The sequence below is a fragment of the Hipposideros armiger genome, unplaced genomic scaffold (genome assembly GCF_001890085.2).
Source record: "Hipposideros armiger isolate ML-2016 unplaced genomic scaffold, ASM189008v1 scaffold_439, whole genome shotgun sequence".
Lineage (NCBI taxonomy): Eukaryota > Metazoa > Chordata > Mammalia > Chiroptera > Hipposideridae > Hipposideros > Hipposideros armiger.
Genome location: NW_017731789.1, coordinates 1,450,821 through 1,474,856, shown reverse-complemented (window position 1 = coordinate 1,474,856; position 24,036 = coordinate 1,450,821). Strand labels below are relative to the sequence as shown.

Genomic DNA, 24,036 nt, shown 5'->3' with positions numbered 1-24,036 from the left:
TAGTGGTTACAAAAGCAATAGAAAAGTTTATGCCTGAGCTCTAAGAACAGCTGGAATGTGAAATTTTATGAAGCTAATCTTTACAATAGTATCCAAAAATTAAAGTGACTAGAAATGTTTTCAATAATAAAAAAAGATATAGGAGGTCTTTACAGAGAAAATGGTAAAATTCTGATGACATTAAAAGGGCCTCAGTAAATTGGGAGCTCTTTTATGTTTTTGAAATATAAAAATCAGAATCATAAGGATGTCGCTAATTCACAAATTAATCTCTAATTTCAAAGAATTTCCACTGAAAATTATAATTTAATGGGTTCACATTTGCAAGCTGCTTCTAAGATTTATATGGAAGAGCAAAAGTCCAAGAAAAGAAAAGCCACTCTGGAGCAGATGGGAGAATTCTTCTTTCCTGATATTAAGAATTATTATAAAGTGTTAATAACAAAGATGATATACAAGTATAGACAAATTGATTAATGGGACATAGTGAAGGGGTCAGAACCACCCCTCCAGATTGGGTGAACTCAATTTATAGCAGAAGTAGCATTGTAGGTCAATGAGGAAGTGATGAAATTGTAATAAATATTGCTTGAACAATCGATGAGCCATATAGAAAAATAAAATAAAATTAGATAATTCCCTCACATCTTATATAAAAATCAATCTCAGGCGGGCTAAATTCTTAAATACAAAAGAAAAACAACTGTAAAAATTTTAGAAGACAATACAGAAGTATAATTTTATAAACTCTGTGAAGGGAGTTTTTTTTTAAAACAAGACACTAAAAGTGCTAACCAGTAAAGAGCATATTGCTAAACTCAAGTATATTAAAAATATAAACATTTTAATTCAAAAAACACCATAAAAAGAATGAAAATATGAGCCACAAATTGGCAAATGAGCTTTCCTATCCATAAATCTAGCAAGGGATTAATATCCAGAATATGTAAACAATGCCTATGAGTCAATGGGGGAAAGAACAGTATCCAAATAGGTAAAGAAACAGAGAAATTAATAGTAATTTCACAAAGGAGAGAACACAAATGCTCATAAACATGAAAAAAATGTCAACCTCATTAATGAAATGAAATGAAATTTTAAAAAATAAATAATACCAATTCATACCCATCAAACTGACAACACCAGGTGGTGGCCAGAATATGAAGCAACAGATGGATGATTGTAAGGAGTGTCACTTGGTACAATTATTTCATAACACAGTGTGGCATTACCTAGTAAGGTTGAAGATGTGCACACCCTAAACATAGCAAATCCTTCCTAGAGAAAAAACTCATATACAAGAACCAAGAGACATAAAAATGTTGATAATAGTAAAAATCTGGAAAGAACCCAAATGTGCATAAATAATGGACTGGATTTTAAAAAAATGTTATTTATTGAGTAGTAGTCCTACAATGAAATATTCAATATCACTTAAATTGAATAAACTACAGCTAAACATATCAAAATGTATGTATTGCATAATATAATGTTGAATAATAGAAGCAAATCACAGAAGAATACATTTAGTGTGATTCCATTGACCTGTCAATGGCCACTCCAGCTGCTATAACAAACATATTGGCTTAAACAACAAGCATTTATTTCTCACAGTTATGGCGGCTGAAAGGTCCAAGATCAAAGTGCTGGCACATTCAGTACCTGATGAGGACCCACTTCCTGGTTCATGGATGGCAATCTTCTTGCTGTGTTCTCCTGTTGTGGAAAGGTGAGAGCTCTCTGGAGTCTCTTGTATAAAGGCACTAATCCCACTCATGAGGCCTCTAGCTTCATAATCTAATCACTTCCCAAAGGCTGTACCTCCTAATATCATCACATTGGGGATTGGGACTTCAATATACCGTATTTGCCGGCGTATAAGACGACTGGGCGTATAAGACGACCCCCTAACATTTCCACTCAAAATACAGAGTTTGTTATATGGTCGGCTGTGTGCAATTTTGCGAGTGTGGTAAAATCGCATAACAGCAAAATTGCATAACAGCCGAGCATACACCCAGCAGTGCTGCTGATGCCTGAACGGTATGTGGAATGAAGTGGGCGGGCATCGGGAGGCCACTATGGCATGGGGCAAGCACTATGGGCAGTCTATCTGAAGTGTACCTGGCGTATAAGACGACCCCCCACTTGGAGGCATATTTTTCAGGGCCAAAAAGTCGTCTTATACGCCGGCAAATACGGTATGAATTTTGGGGATGGGAACATATTCAGTCCATAACACAGACAAAATAAATAATAGTTGTTTTAGGTTTTATACATAAGGGCAAACTATTTTTTAAAAGCAAGAAATAACACACAGTTTTTAAAAATAGTTTAAAATGGTGGTTACTTCTAGGAAGGGGGATAAGTATATGTTTTGAAAGGTATATTAGTTTGCTATACATAACAATATGCTATAGACTGGGTGTCTTTAAAAACATAGATTTAGGGCCGTCCGAGTGGCTCAGTTGGTTAAGAGCTCGCTCAAGAGTGCAAGGTTTGAGCAACAGCGGTTCGAGTCCCGGCCCGTGCTGAGCTGCTGCTGAGCTGCCAACAGATGTCAGGATGGCTCAGCTAAAAAATAAAAAAAACCAAAAACACATAAATTTATTGTGTCACAGCTATGGAGGCTAGAAGTTCAAGATCAAGGTGTCGGCAGATTTAGTATCTTTTGAGGCCTCTTGCCTTAGCTTGCAGATGGCACTCTTCAAAGGTTCTCCTAGGGCCTTTTCTGTGTGTGCACACATTCCTGATGTTTCTCCCTCTTCTTAGAAGGACACCAGTCAGGCATATTGTATTAAGCCCCACACTTATGACCTCATTTAACCTTAATTTCCTCTTTTTTTATTTTTATTTTCATTTTTTTAAGATTTTATCGGGGAATTGGGGAAGGGGAACAGCCAAATTGTTGTCCTTCAATCTTAGTTGTGGAGGGCACAGGCTAGCTCAGCTCCAAGTCCTGTCACCATCCAGCTGCCTGTCGGCAGCTCAGGGCAGCTCAGCTCAACATGCTGTGTTTAATATTAGTTGCAGGTGGGCATAGCCCACCATGCCATGCAGGAGTCAAATTGGCAACTTTGTTGTTAGGAGCACGTGCTCTCACCAGATGAGCCATCCTGCCACTTGTTGGCAGCTCAGTGGCAGCTCAACTAGGGCACAGCTCACTGGACCATGTGGGAATAGAACCAGCGACCCTGTTGCTCAGAGCTCGTGCTCTTAACTAACCGAGACATTCAGTTAACTCCTTAATTTCCTCTTTAAAGTCTGTACCTCCAAATAGTCACATTCAGAGGTATTGAAGATTAGAACTTCAACATACCAATTTAAGGAGGATACAATTCAGCCCATAACAGGAATTTCACATGTGGAGGTTTCTGATGTAGTGTTTATGGTCTAGATTTTGGTCTGGGTAGCAAATGAACAGGTATTTATTTTATTGCTCTTTAAACTGTACAGATATGTATTCATACACTCTTCTGTATGTGTGCTAGGTAGAATCCTAAGAAGACCCACCACGTTTCCCTCCCTAATCCCCAGGAGTGTGAACATAATGGGTTATTACACCTATGATTATGTAACATTATATGGCCAAAGGGATTTTGCAGATATAGTTAAGGTTACTAATCAGTTGACTAAATTAAACCAAAGCCTGATAATTCATGTGGGCCTCAGGTAGTTGCATGGTCCTTAAAAGCAGAGACTTGTCTCTGGCTGGTAGCAGGAGAGGAAGTCAAAGGGATTTGAAGTATGAGATCATTTCAACAAGAGGCAGATTCAAAAGCTACCGCAAGGAGCTGACAGTGAAGCTCAGCCAACAGCCAACAGGAAGAATATGGATACTCAGTCTTGTAACTGCAAAGAACTGAATTCAGCCAACAACATAAATAATCTTGGAAGTGGATTCCTCCCCAGAGCCTCTAGACCAAGCTTCAGCCCAGCTGATACCTTGACTTTAGCCCCTTATGAAACCTTAAGTGTTCTCACCACACACACACACACACACACACACACACAATTATACAAATTATGTGGCATGATATAGGTATAGCTAACAGTATAATGGTAATGGTATTGCAATATATAAATGTCTCAAACCAACATATTGTATACTTCAAACTAAAACAATGTTGTGTGCCAATTATATCTCAAAAGGAAGGAAGGAAGGAAGGAAGGAAGGAAGGAAGGAAGGAAGGAAGGAAGGAAGGGAGGAAGGAAGGAAGGAAGGAAGGAAGGGAGGAAAGAAAAAAAATCTTCAATAGAGAATCCAGTCCAGCTACCTGGACTGCTGACCTACAGAACTGTGAGATAATAAATAGATTTATTTTAAAGCCAGTAAGTTGTGGTAATGTGTTACTTACCAATGAACAATTAAAATAGTATGCATGCTATAGTTCAAAACTTTAGTTTCAATAAAATGTGGAAGTGTTCCCCACAGCCTCTAAGTGCTATATTTGTATGGCTGATGCTTCAGAAAAGTTGTCAAGTCAGTTTCCAGAGCCACTAGGCTAGACAGAACTTATTGTGTACTCCTAAGTGTAATAGAGAGATTTCCAGATATTGAAGGATTATTTATGTTTCTTTACAGAAGGTCATGTATCTTTGCTTATTACACATGTTCATTGACATCAAAGTTCACTCAGAAGAATTCGCACCCTAACCATGTCCCTTCCCATTTTAGAACCTTTTATTTTTTGAAGAGGGTACATGATGTTTTCAGAAATGATAGCATGAACACTGGAAAATTATCTTCTCACACTGTGCAGGAATAATGCTCAGAGCCCTGGTTGCCTGTACTCTCAATCTAGTACATTTTGTAAGCACGTGCCAGCTTTGAAAAGCCTAGTACTACAAAAGACCTGAATAGACATTTGTTTCCAAAGGAGATATGGAAATGGCCAGCAGGCATGAAAAGGTGCTCAATATCACTAGTCATTAGGGAAATGCATATTAAAACCACAATGAGATATGGCTATCATCAAAAAGCAAGAGATAACAGATGCTGGAGAGAATGTGGAGAAGAGGGAACCCTTGTGCTCTGTTGGTGGGATGGTTAACTGGTACAGCTACTACAGAAAACAGTACGGAGGGTCCTCGAAATGTTAAAAATAGACCTACCATATAATCAAGCAATTCCACTTCTGGGAATATATTCAAAGGAAATAAAAACACTAACTCAAAAGGATACCTGTGCCCCCATGTTCATAGCAGCATTATTTACAATAGCCAAGATATGGAAACAACCTAAGTGTCCATCAATGGATGAATGAATAAAGAAAATATATATATATATATATATATACATATACATATATATATATTATATTATTGTATCTATATGAAATTATGGATACCAACTAAAATTATCACAATAATCATTTCACAATGTATCGTTTCAAAGCATTACACTGCACGCCTTACACTTATACAGTGATATATGTGAATTATATCTCAATATAACTAAGAAAAATGCTAAAAAAGAAGAGCCTGGCACTAGAAGCTTTCATTCTTGCCTACATCTTCACTACTTACATAACTTCTTTTCTGCTGCAGTAGGCACCTTCAGGTATCAACTGAACATTTGTAATGAACTTGGGAGGAATAAAGTCAGAATAGGTCTGAATACATTGACATCGCAACTCTTGGCTCTCACAGGGATCAGCTGTGTGAGAAAAAAAAGCAAAACCCTGAGCAAGAACAAGACAACAGTGATGCTTAATTTATCACCTGAAATCTGAAATTAGTGCAGCAGGGCACTCAACACAAAAAATAAGTACTGATAGAAATATGTAGGGAGACCGTCACGCAAATCTAATCATCTGCTATTATGATGACCAATGAACATTTATTGAGCATTTACTGTTTGGGAAACTGGTAATTACACTAGCTCAATAATTCATTGCTTCAAAGTATGGATGGTCAATAAAGTAACTTATGTAACAGTAAAGCCAACTTGATTTCCTTTTATGAAAAGTTATAAACGTAAAAATTTTGTGTGAATTCTATCAGTTGAAGGTGATGATTTCTATCAGCCTACCACCATTAAAATAAACACCATAAACTTATTTGCAGTAATGTTCCCACTATCTTCTCTAATAAGAAAAGCACAGACACTGACAATCAGATATTTCTTGGAAGTAAACAGATATTTAAAAATTAAAAAGGAATTTTTTGACACTCCTCTACAATCTAAATATATGTTCTGCTTAGGTATTGATTTCACCATTTCTACATTTTGCCTAATGCCAAATACAATCTCATTAGATCTGGAATCTTTTCTATTTTTTCCAGGGCCTAGGAGGAAAAGACAAAAGCAATAGTTGGTTTACCAAAGATGCTCAGGACAAGGACAGCCAGCAGGAGGAGTGTTTGTGAGCTCTCATCAGCCATGTCTATACTTGACCTTGATCCTTGTCTGAATGGTGGAATTAACACTGGAGCCTCTTTTATGTGCTCTCTGTAACCCTGAGAAGTTGTTGTTCTTGTGCTCTCTCCCCACTGAAAAAGGAAAGGTCAGCTTATCAAGTGACATGTTTGTCACTTACAAGCCAATAAGGAAGCTGGGTTTGTTTTTCAAGCTTTGTTTAAGTTGGGGGTTGGGACAGGATGAGGTACATTTGTTGACTAGAGAAATGAACCTATTCTTTCTTGGGGAGTGAATCTTCATAATTGAGAAGGGTTCAGTGCCAGTTGCATTTGATGATGACTCACAGAATGGAGTCATAGAACTTCTATAAATCTTTTTAAAGGTCATATTTGTGCAAAGTAGGAAATTAAGATGGTTTTCCTTAGCAAGTATTTGCGTTTGGCTTTTGTGCCTATTTGCATAATCCACTCAAGGTCATGATAGAATCTGCCAAGCTCTAAATACACTTACAGCATGGGTAACCTACAAAGAAGCTGAATTTCAGACTACAATAACCCTTGTCCTGTCAAGAACAGTGTCCCCCCCCCCAAATTCACATTTTGGAAACTTAACCCCCAATATGATGGTTTTTTTTGGGGGGGAGGGTTTTAGGAGGTGATTAGATCATGAGGGTGGGACCCTCATGAATGGGATTAGTTCCTTATAAAAGAAACATCACAGAGCTCCTTTGCCCCTTATGCCACATGAGGACACAAGGACTAGTCTGCAGCCCAGAGGAAGACCCTCATGTGACCATGATGGTTTCCTGATCTTCCAGCCTCCAGAACTGTGAGAAATCAATTTCTGTTGTTTATAAGCCACCCAGTTCATGGTATTTTGTTATAGCAACCCGACACATGAAGGCAAGGGTCTTGGCATTTTAAAGAAGGGGGGGAAGTTATTTCAATCTCAAAATGAGGTAAGTTTTAAAAACTTGTCAACATTCAATTAATTGATCAGATCTTGGCCTTTACACAAATCAGAAAACTGCAAATAGGTTAGAAACACTATTCATACATAATTGACATTTTCCTTCTGTACCAAGTAGAGGTCATGAAATGTCATGTTATCAACCTGTATAGATATTATGATGAGAATAAGGAAGTATACAAAGATAAGACAACCAAATGCTGAAAGACACAAAATAATTTATTTTCTCAAAGCTTTTAAAGAGAAGCTTAAGATGTCATGAAAGTTGTTAAGGAGTTGGTTGAACAGATGGTGATAAAAGATCCATGGATCTTCCTTATCAACTATGGGTCTCTAATTCTAGACCTACTAAAATCTATGCCAGATCTAGAGCACAATTAATTCACAGTGAGATCTAGATTGTTTAAAATACTCAGATTGACAACATCTAAGGTTTTATAGACAATCTATTTTATTAATTGAAATTTCAACACAGCCTGAGATCTATACAAGCATGCAAGTTACTAAAAAACAAAACAAACAAACAAAAATCCAATTTTTTGTTGTAATCTTGTTTCATTGTTCAGAATATTTATCTACACTAACAGAGATATGATGTAATATGATAATAGCAAGGATCATCTATTGAGTTCTGCTTTGTGTCAACACATCTTTATGAACTTTTTGTATGTTATCTGGAAACCTTACAAGGGATGTTTCTATCTCAAAGGTGAGGATACTGAATATCTCAGGAAGATTAAATAATTGTGAAAGGTTAAAAATAGCCACAAATTCTTAGCAAGTCCTAACATCAAGGTGTCAAATCTGTTTCCCACACCCCTTGATTCTCTGCTGACCTTATGAATTGCTTTGGCCAACATGATGTGGAAGAAGTGATATGGATACACCAGGTCAAAAATGCAAATAGCCTAGGAGCTTCCACTCTTATCTTCTTGAAATGCTGTTGCTACCATAACAAGAGAGCAGAGCTCATTTGATAGCGACATGAGGCCCAGCCAGCATCACACAAGGAAGGACTCACAAGAACAGAATAGGGTCAGCCATATTTCCACCTTTCTGACTCTAGCTCCTTTGGTAACACTGTTCAAGAAACCTCAGTCATTGTTGTCATTTCTCTTTCCTGCTAATGTCTTCTGATGTTGTGATGTGTCACATAATATTCTTTTCTCACTTCCTTTACCCCATGACCACCACCTCACACAACCTGTGTCCCATTCCCTGCCATAACACTCTCAATAAGAGCCTGCTTTGTACTTGCAAAGTCTCAGTGCAATTTGGTATGAAAACTGCACTTCCTACGCTGTTTCCCCAAAAATAAGACCTAGCCAGAAAATAAGCCATAGCATGACTTTAGGTGCCACAATATGGCACCTTGGCATACTGAATATTTTAAGCTGAAGGGGTTTATGGAAAAGTACCCTTCTCCCTGAAACAGGTCATAAAACCCTCACGTGAGTGGTGCATGCCCTCCATATTCTGAAGGAATCATGCTAGGGCTTCTTCTCTGGCTAGGTCTTATTTTCAGGGAAACACGGTATCCATTTGAATCAGGACTGACACTGAGACAATATCCATGGAGTTAGTCTGAGGACCAATGGAAGATTTCTGAAGCCATCCCTACAACAACTTCAGAAAGTATATTCTGTTATTATCTTCATTCTATAGAAGGGGAAGTGAGGTTAGGTGAAGTCAAGATCACACAGTCAACAAGTGACAGAGCTGGAATTTACTACAAAGCTTATCTAATTCTTTGAAACCTATGTCTTTAACCACCATATGAACAGAAGCATCTTTCTACTTTTTATGCTCTGTGTTCCATATTGACAAGAGCTAAGTGGCCAGTACAGCAAGCTCAAGACAATATTTGAGTGTGAGGACTGGTCTTAGGAGTGAGGGCTTTATTGAGTCCTTGGGGTCCTACTTGTAAATATTTTCTAATGTCTTTTGACTTGGGGTTGGGGAATGAATGCTAGCATTTACGGAGTTTCTAGAATGGTTTTCATTTATTTACTTCTATACAGCTCACAAATTTTTCTTCCTTCTTATCTAACTTATAATGAATAACATTGGAGTTATGAAGAGAGTCTTATGATTAACTTTTAAGTGCAAATACAAAGCTCACAGAGGTTGTTTCTTGCTCCTGAGAGCCCTTATTTACCCAGCTACTTAGGGCAAGCCAGAACTTGATCTCAGGTACTTAAGCTGCCAGTCCCACCTTCTTGCCTCTGCAGACGGCTTTAACCTAGGGCTCAGGATTTCCTAAATGACTCCTGAGTCAGAGACAAGCACACACCCCACACATCCACCAATGATCCTTCTTTTCAGGTTTGGAGTGTGGTTTCTTTTAGATTATAGAGATCTTTCCTTCCTTGACATAACCAATTCTGTTTGTCTTGGAAACCTCAAGTGCTGCTGTCATCCCTGGAGTAGCGTTGAATATCAAGTTCCAGAAGACTGTCTCAAACTAAATAACCTATCAGATTCCATCAAAATTGCACTAGGAAAAATGGGAACTAATGCACTCAAATCTGAAAGCCATTGTATTTGATGAACTGGTACAAAGGACTGGGATAACATGAAACTTAAGGTAGTTTCTTAGAAACGAAGTTTAGAAAATTCAACCTAAAATAAATGGTATCTTTTCACAGGTGAAGTACTCAGCTATTCACTTTTTCTGCTTCTATTGATGATACAAATTATTTGAGTTGTGAAGAAAAAAAATCCACTTTACCACTGTTTCACTGTCTGTTTCATTAAACTGTCAACAATTATTTGAAAACCATTTAGCAAAAACAATGAAATGAGAGTCCTTGTTAAATGAGAGTCTTTGTTAAGATAATCATAAACATGTAAATGTTTTTAAAGAGATAAACTTGAGTAGCAAGGTAGCAAGGAGTTCCTTAAAAAAAACAAAACACAGCACTGTGTATCAGTGGCTCTCCCACTGAAGGGAAAGGGGGACAGCCCAGTTTGGAAAAGTGCATTCATGGGGAGGTGAGGGCCAAGGGAAGTGATAGGTATTGCCACATGAAGTTAAGCGTAGCTGTAGTTTGACTTATATGTGTAGTCAATGCAATGCCCAGGAGGAAAAAAATGTTGAGAAACACTGATGTAAATTATCAGGTTATCCAGTACAGATAGTCACTTATTTTTTTCCAGAAAATGAAAAAAACATTTTTTATTTTGAAATACTTTATTTTCATGTTTTTTTGCAAAAACATCAATAAATATTTAATTCTCTCTGCTCTAAGATACAAACATTGCATAATTAACACTAAACAAGGCATTATGCCTTACAAGAAAGACATAAAATGTCCAAAGGATAGTTAGAACATTGTAGTTCTTAAAGCTTCAACATGAGAAATGTTGACCACATACTGTGAAATTGTTCCAAAAAATAACAACTAACATTCTTTTAAACAGTTACAAAAATAAATGTACACGTGCATTTCCTACCCTGACAATGATCCCACTATTTGCTTGGATCCCCCAGTCTCTGTCATAGCGGCTGGCATTCTGTGGGCTCCTCGGAAATATTAATTTAATGACTAGAGAATATTTGCAAACATTTTACCTTCAAATTAAATAAGAATCAAAACTGAACTAACTTGGGTTTGACATAAAATAAATGATAAAAATAAGAATATGGTGCACAAGTAGAGTTAATCACATACTTAATAATTCTACATGTAAAATATTAACACAGAATCTTAGAAAATCAACCAATAAATAAATAAATACATAAGTAGAACTCTCCTGGAAGGGATGCTCAAACATGAAGCCCAGTCCGGGTGGCCTTGAGAGCTGATGATTCCTCTTGATTTCTGTAAGAGCAGGGCCTGCTTCAAGTGCAGTCATCGATCACTTCCTGCTTCCTCTGGTCGGTTGGCGCTGCCCCTATAATGAGAAAAAGGTTGTCTTTAGTAGCTGCTCAGGAAAGCTGGCTGCACAGCACTCTTCTGTCCTGCCCTCTAGGTCCCAGAATTTTCTGAATCTAGTTTTCCCAGCCTGGCACCAAGTGGTTACTTCTGGACTATGTGGCAGAGACCTCTAGGCTATGGGATGCTCTTGTTCAGGAATGGGGGGTATGGGGGTATCTCTGGTCTCTCCTGAATTATTGGCTACATACAGCCAGAACCTCTTGGGTAGATAAGAGCCAAGGGAAGTGACAGCTGATTATCTGTCACACTGGTCTCACATCAGCCTCATAGCAGCCCTGGGTAGTAGTTACTACTGTTTTCCGTTTTACTGAGCCAAACAATTGTCCTTGAGTGACATGGTTAAGAGGTGGTGGGACCCAGAGGTGCACCCAGTGTGGTATCACTGCAAAGCCCCTGCTCTTCACCACTAAGCTTTAGGGCCCATGTTGCAGAGAACTAAGGGGTCTGCTTTTAAGGTATGCAGTCTAGAGGGAAATGGAGGGGCTGGGGGGATGCCTGTGTTCTTTAACAAGTGAAAAGCTTTTTTACAGTAACTGGTCAACGCCAATGAGAATTTTAGTGAAGGCAGCTTCACCCACATTCATCTGAATGGGATGGGGATGGAGGGTACAGGAAATATCCTTCTGGACCAGCACAGAGTAATGATCTTGATGACAAATCTAATTGTGAAATAATGACTTTTCGCTCCTTCAGCTACACCCTGGGTTTCCCTGATATAATTTCTCAGGAGCAGATGCTAATGATTCTAGTCACATAACTCACCTGTTTAGCATCTTATTGATGATTATCTTAACCATGGGGGCTGCGGGGTTGAGACAAGCTTCCAGGCCATTCTTGAACGTGGCTCTGCAGAGAGAAGGGAGATTCCACGTGAGGCAGGAGGTGGGGCTGGAGGTCAGGGTGGGGGCTTCGGGACGGTGGAGGTGACAGGGCTGTTAGCAGCAGCAGCGCGAGCAAGGCAGCACTTACATGACTTCGGTTCGGTCGCAGTGGGGTCCCGGGGGTGTCACCTTCACACTCTGGATGTTCTTGAAGGGAATCCCCTGCAAGGTCTTCAAGCACTGGCAGCGCAGCTCACCGACAACGGGCGCCGCTGCGGGGACAACAGACTTGGTTAGCGGGGCTGTCCCCCGATGGGCGCCTAAGGGGTCTGACCCGTCCCGTGTCCCGCCCTTGGGAACCCAGAGCACCAAGTCTCACCTTCTGCGCGCCGGCAGGCGGCGACCAGGAGCAGGAGCAGCAGCGCGGCCCGGAGGAGCCGAGGGGCGCAGGGGGCGGCGGCGGTAGCGGTGCGGGCCATGGCGCTCAGCTCGGAGGTTCGGGTCGGCGGTGCCTGGAGCACGAGAGCTGGCGGGAGAGCTGGCGGAGAGGGCTCTGTGGCTCCCCGACACGAGCGAACCCCTTTTATCCATGGTCGAAGCGGAAAGCTCGCAGCCCCCTGGCCCGGGAAATTCCCAGACCTGCAGGACGTTCCCGGGTCTGGAGGGCGCGGCGCCGCGGTTGGGGGTAGTTCAGGGCAGGACCCGCGGTGCTGCCCAGCCTGGCCTGCCGCGTGACTCCGCTGACTCGGGGATATTCTGTTTCCGCCCAAATCCCCAAAAGGCGGTGAGTGAGTCGCCGCCAGGCACGAGCAACCGCCTGTGAGGGGGGACCGTGGGCGCCCAGCGACCCCAGGGCGCGGGGCGGGGAGAGGGGAAAACGCTGGGGGCGAATCCGTGAGACATCCGACAAGGGTGGCACATCTTTAGAGGGAAAGAGTGAATAGACCTGGGGAAATGAATTAAGGAGGGGTGAGGGGTAAATTGTACTTAGCTGTCTATCTATATTCTATTTATATGTGTTCTATGCCTCTCTCTAAATTTCAGTTTTGCGTATTTCATACCCCTGAAATGAATGCTTTATTAAAAATACCGTCATCATCTCAGATTCCAGAGAATGTTAGACCTGTTGTTCCCTTGTTGCATATTCTGAAATCACACTTAGAATACCTTGGTCTTATTTTCCATTTGGTGGTAACAGGGATCGGTGTCAAAAGTTGAACCCAGTGTTAATTTCAATGAAAATTGGGGGCTGTATAACACGACCTCGTCTTCTGTATCCCGCTGAACTTTCTTCTTCCCTCTGTAATGTTGGAACTTCAAAAATTTCTGGGAGATTTCCTTTTTCATGTATGAGGGGCTCAGATTTTGTGTACGAAACACAGGACTGGAGGTCACCCTGAAGCTGCGGAGGGGCTCATCAGCCAGGCTTCCGGGAGTCACCTCTTCGGGTCTATCCTTGGACAAAACAGCGCTTGGACACTAGAGTAGGGGGACCTGCTGTGTAGCACCCTTAAACTCCGGTTGTGTGCGTTTGAAATATGAAATGCCTCATAAAACACCGTTTCATTCTCTGCAGGACCTCCAGTGTTGGTCCCCCTTTCTCTAGAAACAAACATTGGTGTATTTGCGTTTTCTGATGGGAAATTTCAGTCTTTGAACCTGACGTCTGTACTACTTTTTTCAAATAGTAAAACACTGATTGGTTCAACATTAGGTATAGCGAGTTTAAACTGTAATTCTCCAGGTTGGATTCAGACCCGTTGGAAACTTGGAATAGGATGGGAGGCGGGGGAGGAAAAAGGAACGGCCTCTTGCCTAGTGATGGGTGTCTAGAAATAGGGACGTAAGTGGGTAAGCTCAGTGGGTAAGAGCCTGCACCCTATAGACAGACACGTGGTGAACAGCAAAGCTGCCAGCATTTAGTTGCCACCTGTCACCTAGAAGTTAAAGACTTCTTTGCCTACCCCAATGTAGTTATGAGAAATGAGTCAATATTTGTGAGAGCCAGCCCAGATTAAGGGCCTTCTAAACGTTTGTTAAATAAATAAAATGGAAACAGCTCTTTCCAACATTGCCTAAACAGAAACTCAACCTAGGTGAATCCTTCTATAAAGAAAAAAAAATGTAATGGAAAAATTCACGCCTCAGATTTTCTTTCCACATTTAAAATTTTCTGTATCAGTCTATACTAGGAGATGCACTTACCTGGGCTTTTTTTTTTCTTTTTTAACTGTTTAGACCAGTCATTGCTTTATTTTGTAGTACTGGTTTCAGTCACTTCATCTGTAAAAAAGGGAGCTTGAATTAAAGACTGTCCATCTTCTTTACTGGAAACGATTAACGAAATGAATGACTGTCTTTAAAAATACTCTAGTTTTTATCAGTATGGTCCTGACAGAAAACCAGGAAAATTAAAGGAACATTAACATTTGTGTTAGTAAGAAATGAAATATAATCTAAAGCTTATAAAATACGTGACTAATTCATGAGTTGTTGAGAGTTTGCATAGCTACTCCTCTTGTCATCAATCATTTGCTGGGATTTAGTGGGAAACTGGCCAGGAAGTACAAAAGCTATTCTTTAAAACTTGAAAGATGTATTGTTTTGTTTTGTAATTGTAAATTACAGGCTCATTTTATAAAGTTTATAAAAGTCAAAAAGGCATGTAGAGATATTTTTTTTCCTAATCTCTCTTAACTATTGTTTATAGAACGAACTTTAACAGGTCACTGAAAATTTGTTTTTATTTTTTTCTTCAACAAACATGGTAGTTGACAAATTATAAAGAGCTCACAAAATTCTGCATAAATATGAAACAGACCACTTCCTTTATTTACTTCCACAGATCATGAGCAAGTTACTTAACTTCTGCACATATGATGTGACCCGCACATCAAACGAGCACTCCTGACTCGTCAGCCAGGAACCCACCGAAAGGGTACCTGAGAGGACTGGGTGGGAGACTGGAAAAGAAAGAGACTAGAGACGAAAGCTGGGGGCAGGAGGTCCACCCAATGCTGATGGCAGAGAGTGGCCTTGTTTATTATTTGTATACAGCTTTTATAGCAAAAGTAACTTGCCTTAGGTAGGGGGGTTTTGGGAACTTGAGGGAATAGTACCCTCCTCCCAGGGAACACCTCCCCCGGGACATTCCATAAGGTGTAGGGAAGCAATCTTCCCAAGGTTAAAGCAAAACATAACAAGCAGAAACTGTTAATAGGATGGCCTTCCACTCTGTAGCTTTCAAGGCCCTTGACTGTTTTCTCCTCAGCAGCCAAACTTCCCATGCTGCTCATCTGGGCCTGAGAGCCTGTCAGCCTGCCAGCTTTCAGACTTAACCCTTACTGCAGACCTCCGGCTCTGAGGCTTAACCCTTACTGCAAGCCTCCGGCTCCCTACACACATACCCCAAGGTGCAGCACATTTATTTTGTGCTAAATTCCAGGTGGTATTCTAAGAGTTTTACAAATATTGACTCATTCAATCTTTCAAACATCCCTGTGAAGTAGATACTGTTATCTTTATGGGACTTTAAGGTTACAGATAAAGAAACTGAGGTGCAGAGAGGTTAAATAACTTCCCTAAGGTCACAGAATACTGAGTCTGGTTCTCAAATCCAGAGAAAATGGCCTTTAACCATTATGCTATGATACAAATGCTTTGTGATATCTATTTAAAAACTTCCATAGAGGAGCGATTTTTAAAAATCTGTTTGTTATTCCCTTAGTTGAATGGTTCAGGTTTACTTATTCTAAAATGCAAACAAGGGCCGGCTGAGTGGCTCAGTTGGTTAAGAGCTCGCTCAAGAGTTTGAGCTCTGAGCAACAGTGGTTCGAGTCAGCCCGAGCTGAGCAGCCGCGGAGCTGCCAACAGGTGGCGGGATGGCTCAGCTAAAACAACAAACAAACAAAAAAACAAAACTAAAATGCAAACAGCAGAATGGCCATACCAAGTCTGACAATTAAGTTTGTGAACTCATCATAGAAAAACTGCTACATACCTACCTCATTGCTAAATATTACTAGGGCCACCTTCAAAGCACTCCCTTTGGGAAGCTATGCACTGACCTCAAAGCCTAGTCCGCCCTTCAAAGCAATTTTGGAACTCTTTTTCTGGAATGGCCATCAGAACTGTCGTATTACCCTTGATGTCCTGAATGTCACCAAAATGTCTTCCTTTCAATATTTCCTTTATCTTTGGGTAAAGAAAGAAGTCATTAGGGGCCAGATAAGGTGAGTAGGGAGGGTGTTCCAATACAGCTATTTGTTTATTGGCTAAAAACTCCCTCACAGACAGTGCTGTGTGAGCTGGTACATTGTCGTGATGCAAGAGCCATTAATTGTTGATGAAAAGTTCAGGTAATTTTCATCTTTTTCACACAGCCTTTTCAGGACTTCCAAATAGTAAACTTGGTTAACTGTTTGTCCAGTTGGTACAAATTCATAATGAATAATTTCTCTGATATCAAAAAAATTCAGCAACATTGCTTTGACTCTTGATTTGGAATGAAGCAATTTTTTGGTTGTGGACTTTTTTGGCTGACTTCTATTGTGTACTTTGAAGCTTTACTTCAGGGTCGTATTGGTACACCCATGTTTCATCACCAATGACAACCAAGCCCAAAACATCCTTTTGCCTCTCTAAAAGGTGTTGGCAAACTTCGACTCTCCTTTGCTTTTGTTCATCAGTGAGCTCCTTTGGGACCATTTTTGTACACACCTTTCTCATGCCAAGATTTTCCATTAAGATTTTCCTAAATGTTTTTTAATCAATGTTTATTTGGTCTGCTATGCTTCTCGCAGTCAGTCAACTGTTTTGACGCACAATTTGATGAAGTTTTGCAATGTTTCTGTCAGTTCTGTTCATTACTGGCTTCCCTGACCTCTCTTCATCAGTGTCGCGTTCTCTCCCCTCAGAAAAACGTTTAATCCATTTGTACACTGCTGTTTGCTTCATGGCATTATCCCCTTAAACTTGGACTTCCACTTAAACTTGATTTCACTTCCACTCTTGCCAAGTTCAACAAGAAATTTATCGTTTGTTCATTACTCTAATTCAAGCTCAGACATTCTTGCAACGGCAAACAGAAACACACAACAATAATGAACGCAACTCAGCAAGACACCGTCACATGTCAACACCAACACAGCTGTGATACACTGATATACCAAGGTTATGACACCTTACCAAGCTGTTTGTACAGTGCTGCCAATGTAAGTGCATGGTCGCAAGTTCACAAATTAATTGTCAGACAGTGTACAGCTCCATCATTTTGTTTCACTAACAGCACAACTCTTTACTGTGGCAGTGATGTATCTTGTATTTTATTAAAGTGTCCGATTCTGAGTAGTGGTTACTCTACCATAGAGAATTCCATGGAAAAATCTGTAAACATCCATCCTTTTAACTAAATGATGAAGGTGAAGCATCAGTGTGATGTCAAGTGGATATCATGTACCCCTTAATATGATGAGATGAGAAGGACACATCACCTCTTTGGTAACATTTCCAAAAGTTCATAAGCCCAGTCTAACCATGAGAACAACATTCTTCAAACCTAAACTAAGAAATATTAAATAGCTGACTAGTACTCTTCAAAACTGTCAAGGTCATGAAAAATAGAGAAAGACTTAAGAAACTCATAGTTCAGAGAAAAGCATGAAGACATGACAACTAACTGCAATGTGGTAACTTGGATTGCATCCTAGAACAGAAAGAGGACAGTGAGTTTAAAAACTGGTGAAATAAAAATAAACCCTGGAGTTTTGTTAATAGTAATGTGCCATTGTTGGTTTCTTAGCATGTACAAAGGTACCATAGTAATGTAAAATGTTCACAGCAGGGAGCTCTGTGAAGGGTACACAGAAACTGTACTATCTTTGCAACTGTTGTAAATTTAAAATTATTTCAAACTAAAAAGTTTGTTTTAAAAATATTTTATCTTTCTGAATCAATTTAGAGTACCAGCAAAATAAAATCAGTGGACATACATGCTTTACCTGGTAGCTTCCTAGAAAGGGAATTGAATTTTTGTTGAGTTCATATTTGCTCAAATATGGAAATCCAAAGTTTCTGCTGCCCCCGTTTTGACACTTCAGCATGTTTCATAGACTTAGTTTGTCTTCAGCATTAATCATGATGTCTAAGTCTCTCACCTATTTCTTGCAACTGAAGAAAAACAACGTGTTTGCTGTGGCAGTCTCCAGACCCGACCCACAGCTGACGCACATGAAAGTGTTCAGGGAAATTAGAACTCTAATCTACAGGAGCTGCCAAAAAAAAAAAAAATGAAGCAAATGAAGCATGCCAAGAAGCAGCCAACATTGATAGATTATATAGAATATGACTCCTGGGAATAGATTAGTCAAACTTATTATTTTTGGAAATAACATAAAAAGGAAAAGTCTTCTTTTTAGTTGTTTTTGTTTTTTCCTAAATATGTCATTTGAATCCATGAGATCTCCATCAACAAAAATGTAAAAGTATTTATAAATACAGGGATGCTGTGGTCTAGTGCAATAAACAAATCCATTCTCTTGCTTGAATAAGTGTCTCTCCAAGCCAATTACTTTTGCAAGAGTTGAATGCCAGGTTTTTATGCACAAGCTTTCAACCCATGCAAACAGTGACTCAAAGAAATGGATGAATCTTTAAAATGGAAGGTTTGGTGGTTAAATTCCTTTTGCCCTGTACTCATTGTGAATCTCTCAGAATTGACATTTAGTAAAATCCAGGCCCACCGCTTTACCCAAGTCATTGCTGCAACTACAAACCGCATGCTGGTGTGAACTTACAGCTCCTCACCTCAGGTGTGTCAGGTGTCTTTGTGCCCTAATAGTTCTCTGTCACTTCCATGATAAATCTCTTGTCCAATAAGGATCAAGAGGCAATCAATAAATATTTCCTCCCCTTTCATGTTTTAGGCAGATATTCTACATGATTTCTCAGATGGTCCCCCATAGGATTAAACTTCAGTTACCCACCATCTTTTCCTATTTCACTCTCCCAGTTGCTCAGTCCTGTACATTGGGAACCTTTCCCCAAGTAAATCTGCCTGCATGGCAGGTTGATGGGGAGGTGGATCATTTAGGCTAAGACTCTGCTCCACCCTGAGGACGAACCATGCTGACTGGCAGGCAGGGATGGGCAGTGGAGCTCTGTTCTACCCCTAGCTTGCCTTAAGAACTTATTCCCACACAGTCTTCATCTCTGTTTCCCTAAAATTATCTAATGACTGGCTCTGCAGGGAGAAGAGTGAAGATGTCTGAACATGACATTCAATTCCTGGATCAATCCACCCCTACAGGCCAAGTGTGTAAGTGTGTACCAGAAACAGGGTCAACCTCTACTCAAGCCTCCCCAGAGACTGCCTAGCTGGCTCCTCTTTCTCTTTCTTCTGGTAAGGCACCCTAGATTTACCCGTGTTCAGTCCATGGGGTTCAGGTGAATGACCCATTTCTCACTTCCTTCCCATAGGGGCCCACCCCCCAACCCTGTTGATAGATTCAGAGATAGGCAAGTGACCTAAGCCTGACAAAATGAGACACAGTTCCTAGAGTTTTTGTTGAAACAATTAAAGAAGAGATTCATAATTCTTCCTGGTTTTTGCTAAACGAGTAAAATGGGGCTTATAGGTTAGACAATGCTTGGGGAGAGCCTGCCTGAGAATGAAGCCGGCCCAGAGGAAAACAAATCAAATGGGACAAACTATTAAGGACCTTATTTGGGCACATGTGTCCTCAGGTGGCTCTGATTTATACATGGACTTTTAAGTTATGTAGACCAACAAAGATCTCCTCTCTCTCTCTCTCTCTCTCTCTCTCTCTCTCTCTCTCTCTCCTCTCTCTCCTATTTAAATTAGAAGTCTGGCTTTTGCCAGTGAAACAACCTTAATTAACGCCATCCATTTTTCAAACTTCTGCTAGAGATAACTTTCCAACACAAGCTGCTCTATTCTATTTTTAATTTGTCTATCCATTCATCTCTTCAACATTTATTTATCACTTATAAGCTAGGAACTGTTAGGTTGTAAATTAGGCTACAAAGAGGGAAGAGATAGACTCTGTCACTACTGAATTCAAAGTCTATAGGGGCAGGACAGAAAGATACAAAGTTGTCTGGAGGTCCATGATACTCAGCAATGTATAGAGCTTTATAGACACTCTGAGGAGGTGGGCATTAGACTTCCTTTCTAGGAAGGGTCAGAGCTACCAGAGAAAATGTCCCAGAGGAGGGTGCCTCCTAAACTCAGTTGTTAGGGGACCCACTCCAGAAAAAAAAGACCGAATGATCAAAGGCATGGAAATTGGAAGCAGTGTGGTATGACCTGAGAACAAAAGTAAGTAGTTTATTGTTTTGAACCTGGGGTTTCACATCAAGGCAGGAAGTGCAGAGAAATAGAGCAGGAGAACAGGAATGGCCCAGTCACCAGAGATTCCTGCTTGTCATCCAGGAGCCCTTTCAAATGCCACCTCCCTCAGAAAGCCCATAACTCCATCCCAGGGGTTACCATGGCCCTTGGATACAGGTCACATTGTGGGTATTGTTGGTTTACACACCCCCATGCTGAATTATGTACTCTGCAAGGGAGATATCATATCTCATTTTTCTTTGTCATATCTCTCATTTATCATATCTCATAACCCATCTCTAATATAAGTCTGGTTCATATGAAGCATTCAACAAATATTTGTTGAAATAACCCATGGACAAATCATTTCAGGCCATGGTTTCCTGTAACCAATGTGTCCTGAGGTCAGGACATCAGGAAACTGTCCTCGAAGGATTGCAACAGCCTAAAATGCCCTTACTTTCTTTAGCCTATTTTGACCACTCGGCATCTGAGTGAAACCTCTCAGCAGATGTAGGCAAACCTAGATGAGCCAGAGTTTGAATTGCAGTGTAAGAGCTGGGGAAGACTATCCTACCCGAGGCTGCCAGAGAAATTAGTCTGAACCAAAGTCTCCAGAAAGTTCTGAGGCCAAGCTCTGTCAACAAGTCCAAAGAACACAAGTGGGACCTGGAAATATATTCAAAGCCAGAGGGCCTGAGCTGCCCAGGTCTAGAACAGAATGGGAGCAATGTGAGGAATAAAACAAGGGGGGTCTGGTTGACTGCAACAAATGGAGCTGGAGTATGTTTGGCCTTAATGGACCATCTGCCTCACGGTAGATGGGAAGGTCCAGCTAACTCAAGGTACAAGGTCTGGACAGGAAGTGAATGGATAATAGCTATTCATCCCATACATTTTGAAAACTCATTTATGTGTGTAAGGCAAAGTGCTAGGTGTGGTAGGAGACGGAAAGTTGGATCAAATTCAAGTTCTAACATAAAATTCTACTTTTAGCCTGTTTACTTTCTTCTGCAATGCTAGATTGATTATCTTTCTGTTCCTGGCATGAACAAATATTTAAAATTATTCACTTAACATGAGAATCATTTGATATGTTAGCTTTTGGCAGGTTTTTTTTTTTTACTGTTTATTTGTTTTTAAAAATATTTTTATAAATGGCTCTTCATCTCTATTTTCTTAAAATTGTTTCCTGAGCTTTCTGGAAGCAGCACTCACTAAACAAATGACATTGTGATCATATAGTGTAACAAGAAGAAATTCAGGATTGCCAAAATTACAAAAGAATAAGGAAGTGGAAAAAAACATTTCTTAGAAATAATCACATGAGAAATTTGTTTTGGAGATGAAACATCATTATTACGTTATGATATGGAAGCAGGATTTAGGAAGTTGAAAGATGAATGTGTAAGATGCAGAAGAAAATAGCAATGTATAGCATAAAGATACGGATTTCAACTAAGAAAATTATGAATAATCATAAAAGCTTGATGTTGAGCATAATGTAAATGGTATTTCCCAATGTCCATGACCCTCCAAAACTTTGGCCAGAAATATTTTTGTTTTTATTTTTTCCTTCCAGGCCCTGTTCGTGTATTCAGCTAAACTTGGAGGCAGAGGATTCTGAATGGTATTTATTTCCAAGGGGTGGCTCTGCAAATGTATGACTGAGCTAGTCCCTTGGTTGACATTTCTCAAATGGTTGTGGACATTAAAGAAATATGAGATCCAATTAGATATGGTAGAAATTGTGGTGAAAACAGAAAAAGGATGGTTTTGTTGTATGTATTTTACATATGTGTATGTTATACATTGAATGTGAATATCTACAATCAAATAACATTTAATGAGCACACATTATAGCAGCTGTGTGTGATTGGAGGGGTTAATTGACAGATGAGAAAAACTCTTAGCAGATTCCTTAATAGTTACAGGTGTGACTCTAAGTAAACTATTATACAGATTACTGATGGGGCAAATGGCATGAGTGTGTTATAATGTTTATAAATAATTTGGTACAAGTTCTGAGACTAACAAGGTCAGGAATTGGGAAAGCCATCTTTAATCAGCTGTCTGTTAGTTAGGTGCCTTATCCAGCATCTAACTATATCATAGTGCTAACTGCATTACTATTTCCTTTCACATATTTTATATTTGACAAACATTTATTTAGCACCTACTCTGTCAGGCATTTTTCTGGAAGTGAGAATGAAGAGAGGTTAATAGGCATGACCTTTATTCCCTGAACTGAAGGAGGAAAACAGATAAACAAATAATTACAGATCAGTTTAATCATTATTCTATGAAGATATGTATAAATTACTTTATTGCTTTTTGTCAAATAGATTCTTTTATCATCCCTAGAATTACTGGAAAATGAAGACTGAATAGCCAACACAGCTAGTAAGTAAGAGTTGTTTATTCCAACTGATTGTTGACTGTTCTGCTTTCAACTGTTACTACCTTTCACCACAAGGATGGCTATAATAACATAATCCCCATATTGTGTATGCCTCAGCAAAGAAATAAATATTTGACAAGGCTACATCCAAAGTCCATGTGTTTTCCTTGTTTTCTTTACTAGATAGATAGTTAAGCCAGGCTCCCAATCACCAAATGTTCTGTATATTTTAAAATTTTATAAATATACTGGTTGATAAACATTGTGGTTACTTGACTTTCTTTTAGTTGTTACCATGAATGGAAAATACAGCTTGTGTCTATCGTGTTAAACTTTTTTCTTAACTAGTTTTCAGCACCCAAAGCTTCGGGTTGTGGTTCTTTGCAGGGGGAAATTCTGGCTTGTTGGCTGTGTTGTTAATGGGTTGCTTATTAGTTCAAGTACTGTGGCCATTGATGTTTATAAATTATATGTGCTCTGGGGGTAAAACTCCAAAGAATGGGAAGAAAAGTAACTTTTATTTATTCAGTTTTAACTCTGAGTCAGACCTATGCCGGGTCCTATTATGTGTGCAATTTACTCCTTTCCAGAGCCCTGTGAGTTGGACAGTGCTGTTCCTGTTTGTCAGATGAGGGAACTGAGGAGACTTGGGGTCACACAGAGTCAAAATTAAGATGTAATGCTAGACTGTTTTATTCAAAAATCCACTGGGCCAAAGCCAACAACTACAGAGATGAGGAAAAGAGCTATCATGGAAGAAGAAATAAGTATAAAACCATGAATTGAAGTCACCAAGTGTGTTTGCTTTCTCTAAGCCCCCCTAGAACACAGTATATTTTCTACCCTCAATTCATTTTGAATGAGACCTCAAACTGGGATGTGCATGGTTGAAGCAGAATGGGCACTGAGTGTAAGTTAGAGCCCCTAGATGTAAAGGGTGCAGGATTTCAACAATCCGGAGCACATCCTACTTGGTGTTACATCTTTCCCTCAAAAGCTGCTCCTCATGGGGTTCCCCAAAAACTCCAATCCCAGATTGGACCTGGAGATTGAGATAGAAGGTGGACCACAAGCAAAATGATGTAACTATCCTGCTGATCCTGAACATACTGCCCCTACTGACTCCCTAAGTATCTTGAGAAGAACTAATTAGAGTGTGGACTTAAACACAGAATGTTCAAATTTGACTC

The 24,036-nt window shown here is 39.8% G+C and overlaps 1 protein-coding gene across 1 annotated transcript; it reads right to left on the bottom strand.

Moving 5' to 3' along the window:
- Positions 1-10,542: 10,542 nt before the first annotated feature.
- LOC109394813 (growth-regulated protein homolog gamma-like) lies at positions 10,543-12,756 on the bottom strand. Its single transcript, XM_019665302.1, has 4 exons — positions 12,475-12,756; positions 12,244-12,367; positions 12,037-12,120; positions 10,543-11,230 (listed from the first exon to the last, which is right to left on the bottom strand). The coding sequence occupies exons 1-4, from the start codon at positions 12,572-12,574 to the stop codon at positions 11,188-11,190; spliced, it is 351 nt and encodes a 116-aa protein (XP_019520847.1). The 5' UTR covers positions 12,575-12,756; the 3' UTR covers positions 10,543-11,187.
- Positions 12,757-24,036: the final 11,280 nt, after the last annotated feature.

Coding starts and splice junctions, on each gene's coding strand:
- LOC109394813 (XM_019665302.1), bottom strand. CDS start 12,574: ATGGCCCGCACCGCTACCGCCGCCGCCCCCTGCGCCCCTCGGCTCCTC. Junction 12,368..12,474: donor CGCCTGCCGGCGCGCAGAAG/GTGAGACTTGGT, acceptor TTGTCCCCGCAG/CGGCGCCCGTTGTCGGTGAG. Junction 12,121..12,243: donor TGCGACCGAACCGAAGTCAT/GTAAGTGCTGCC, acceptor TTCTCTCTGCAG/AGCCACGTTCAAGAATGGCC.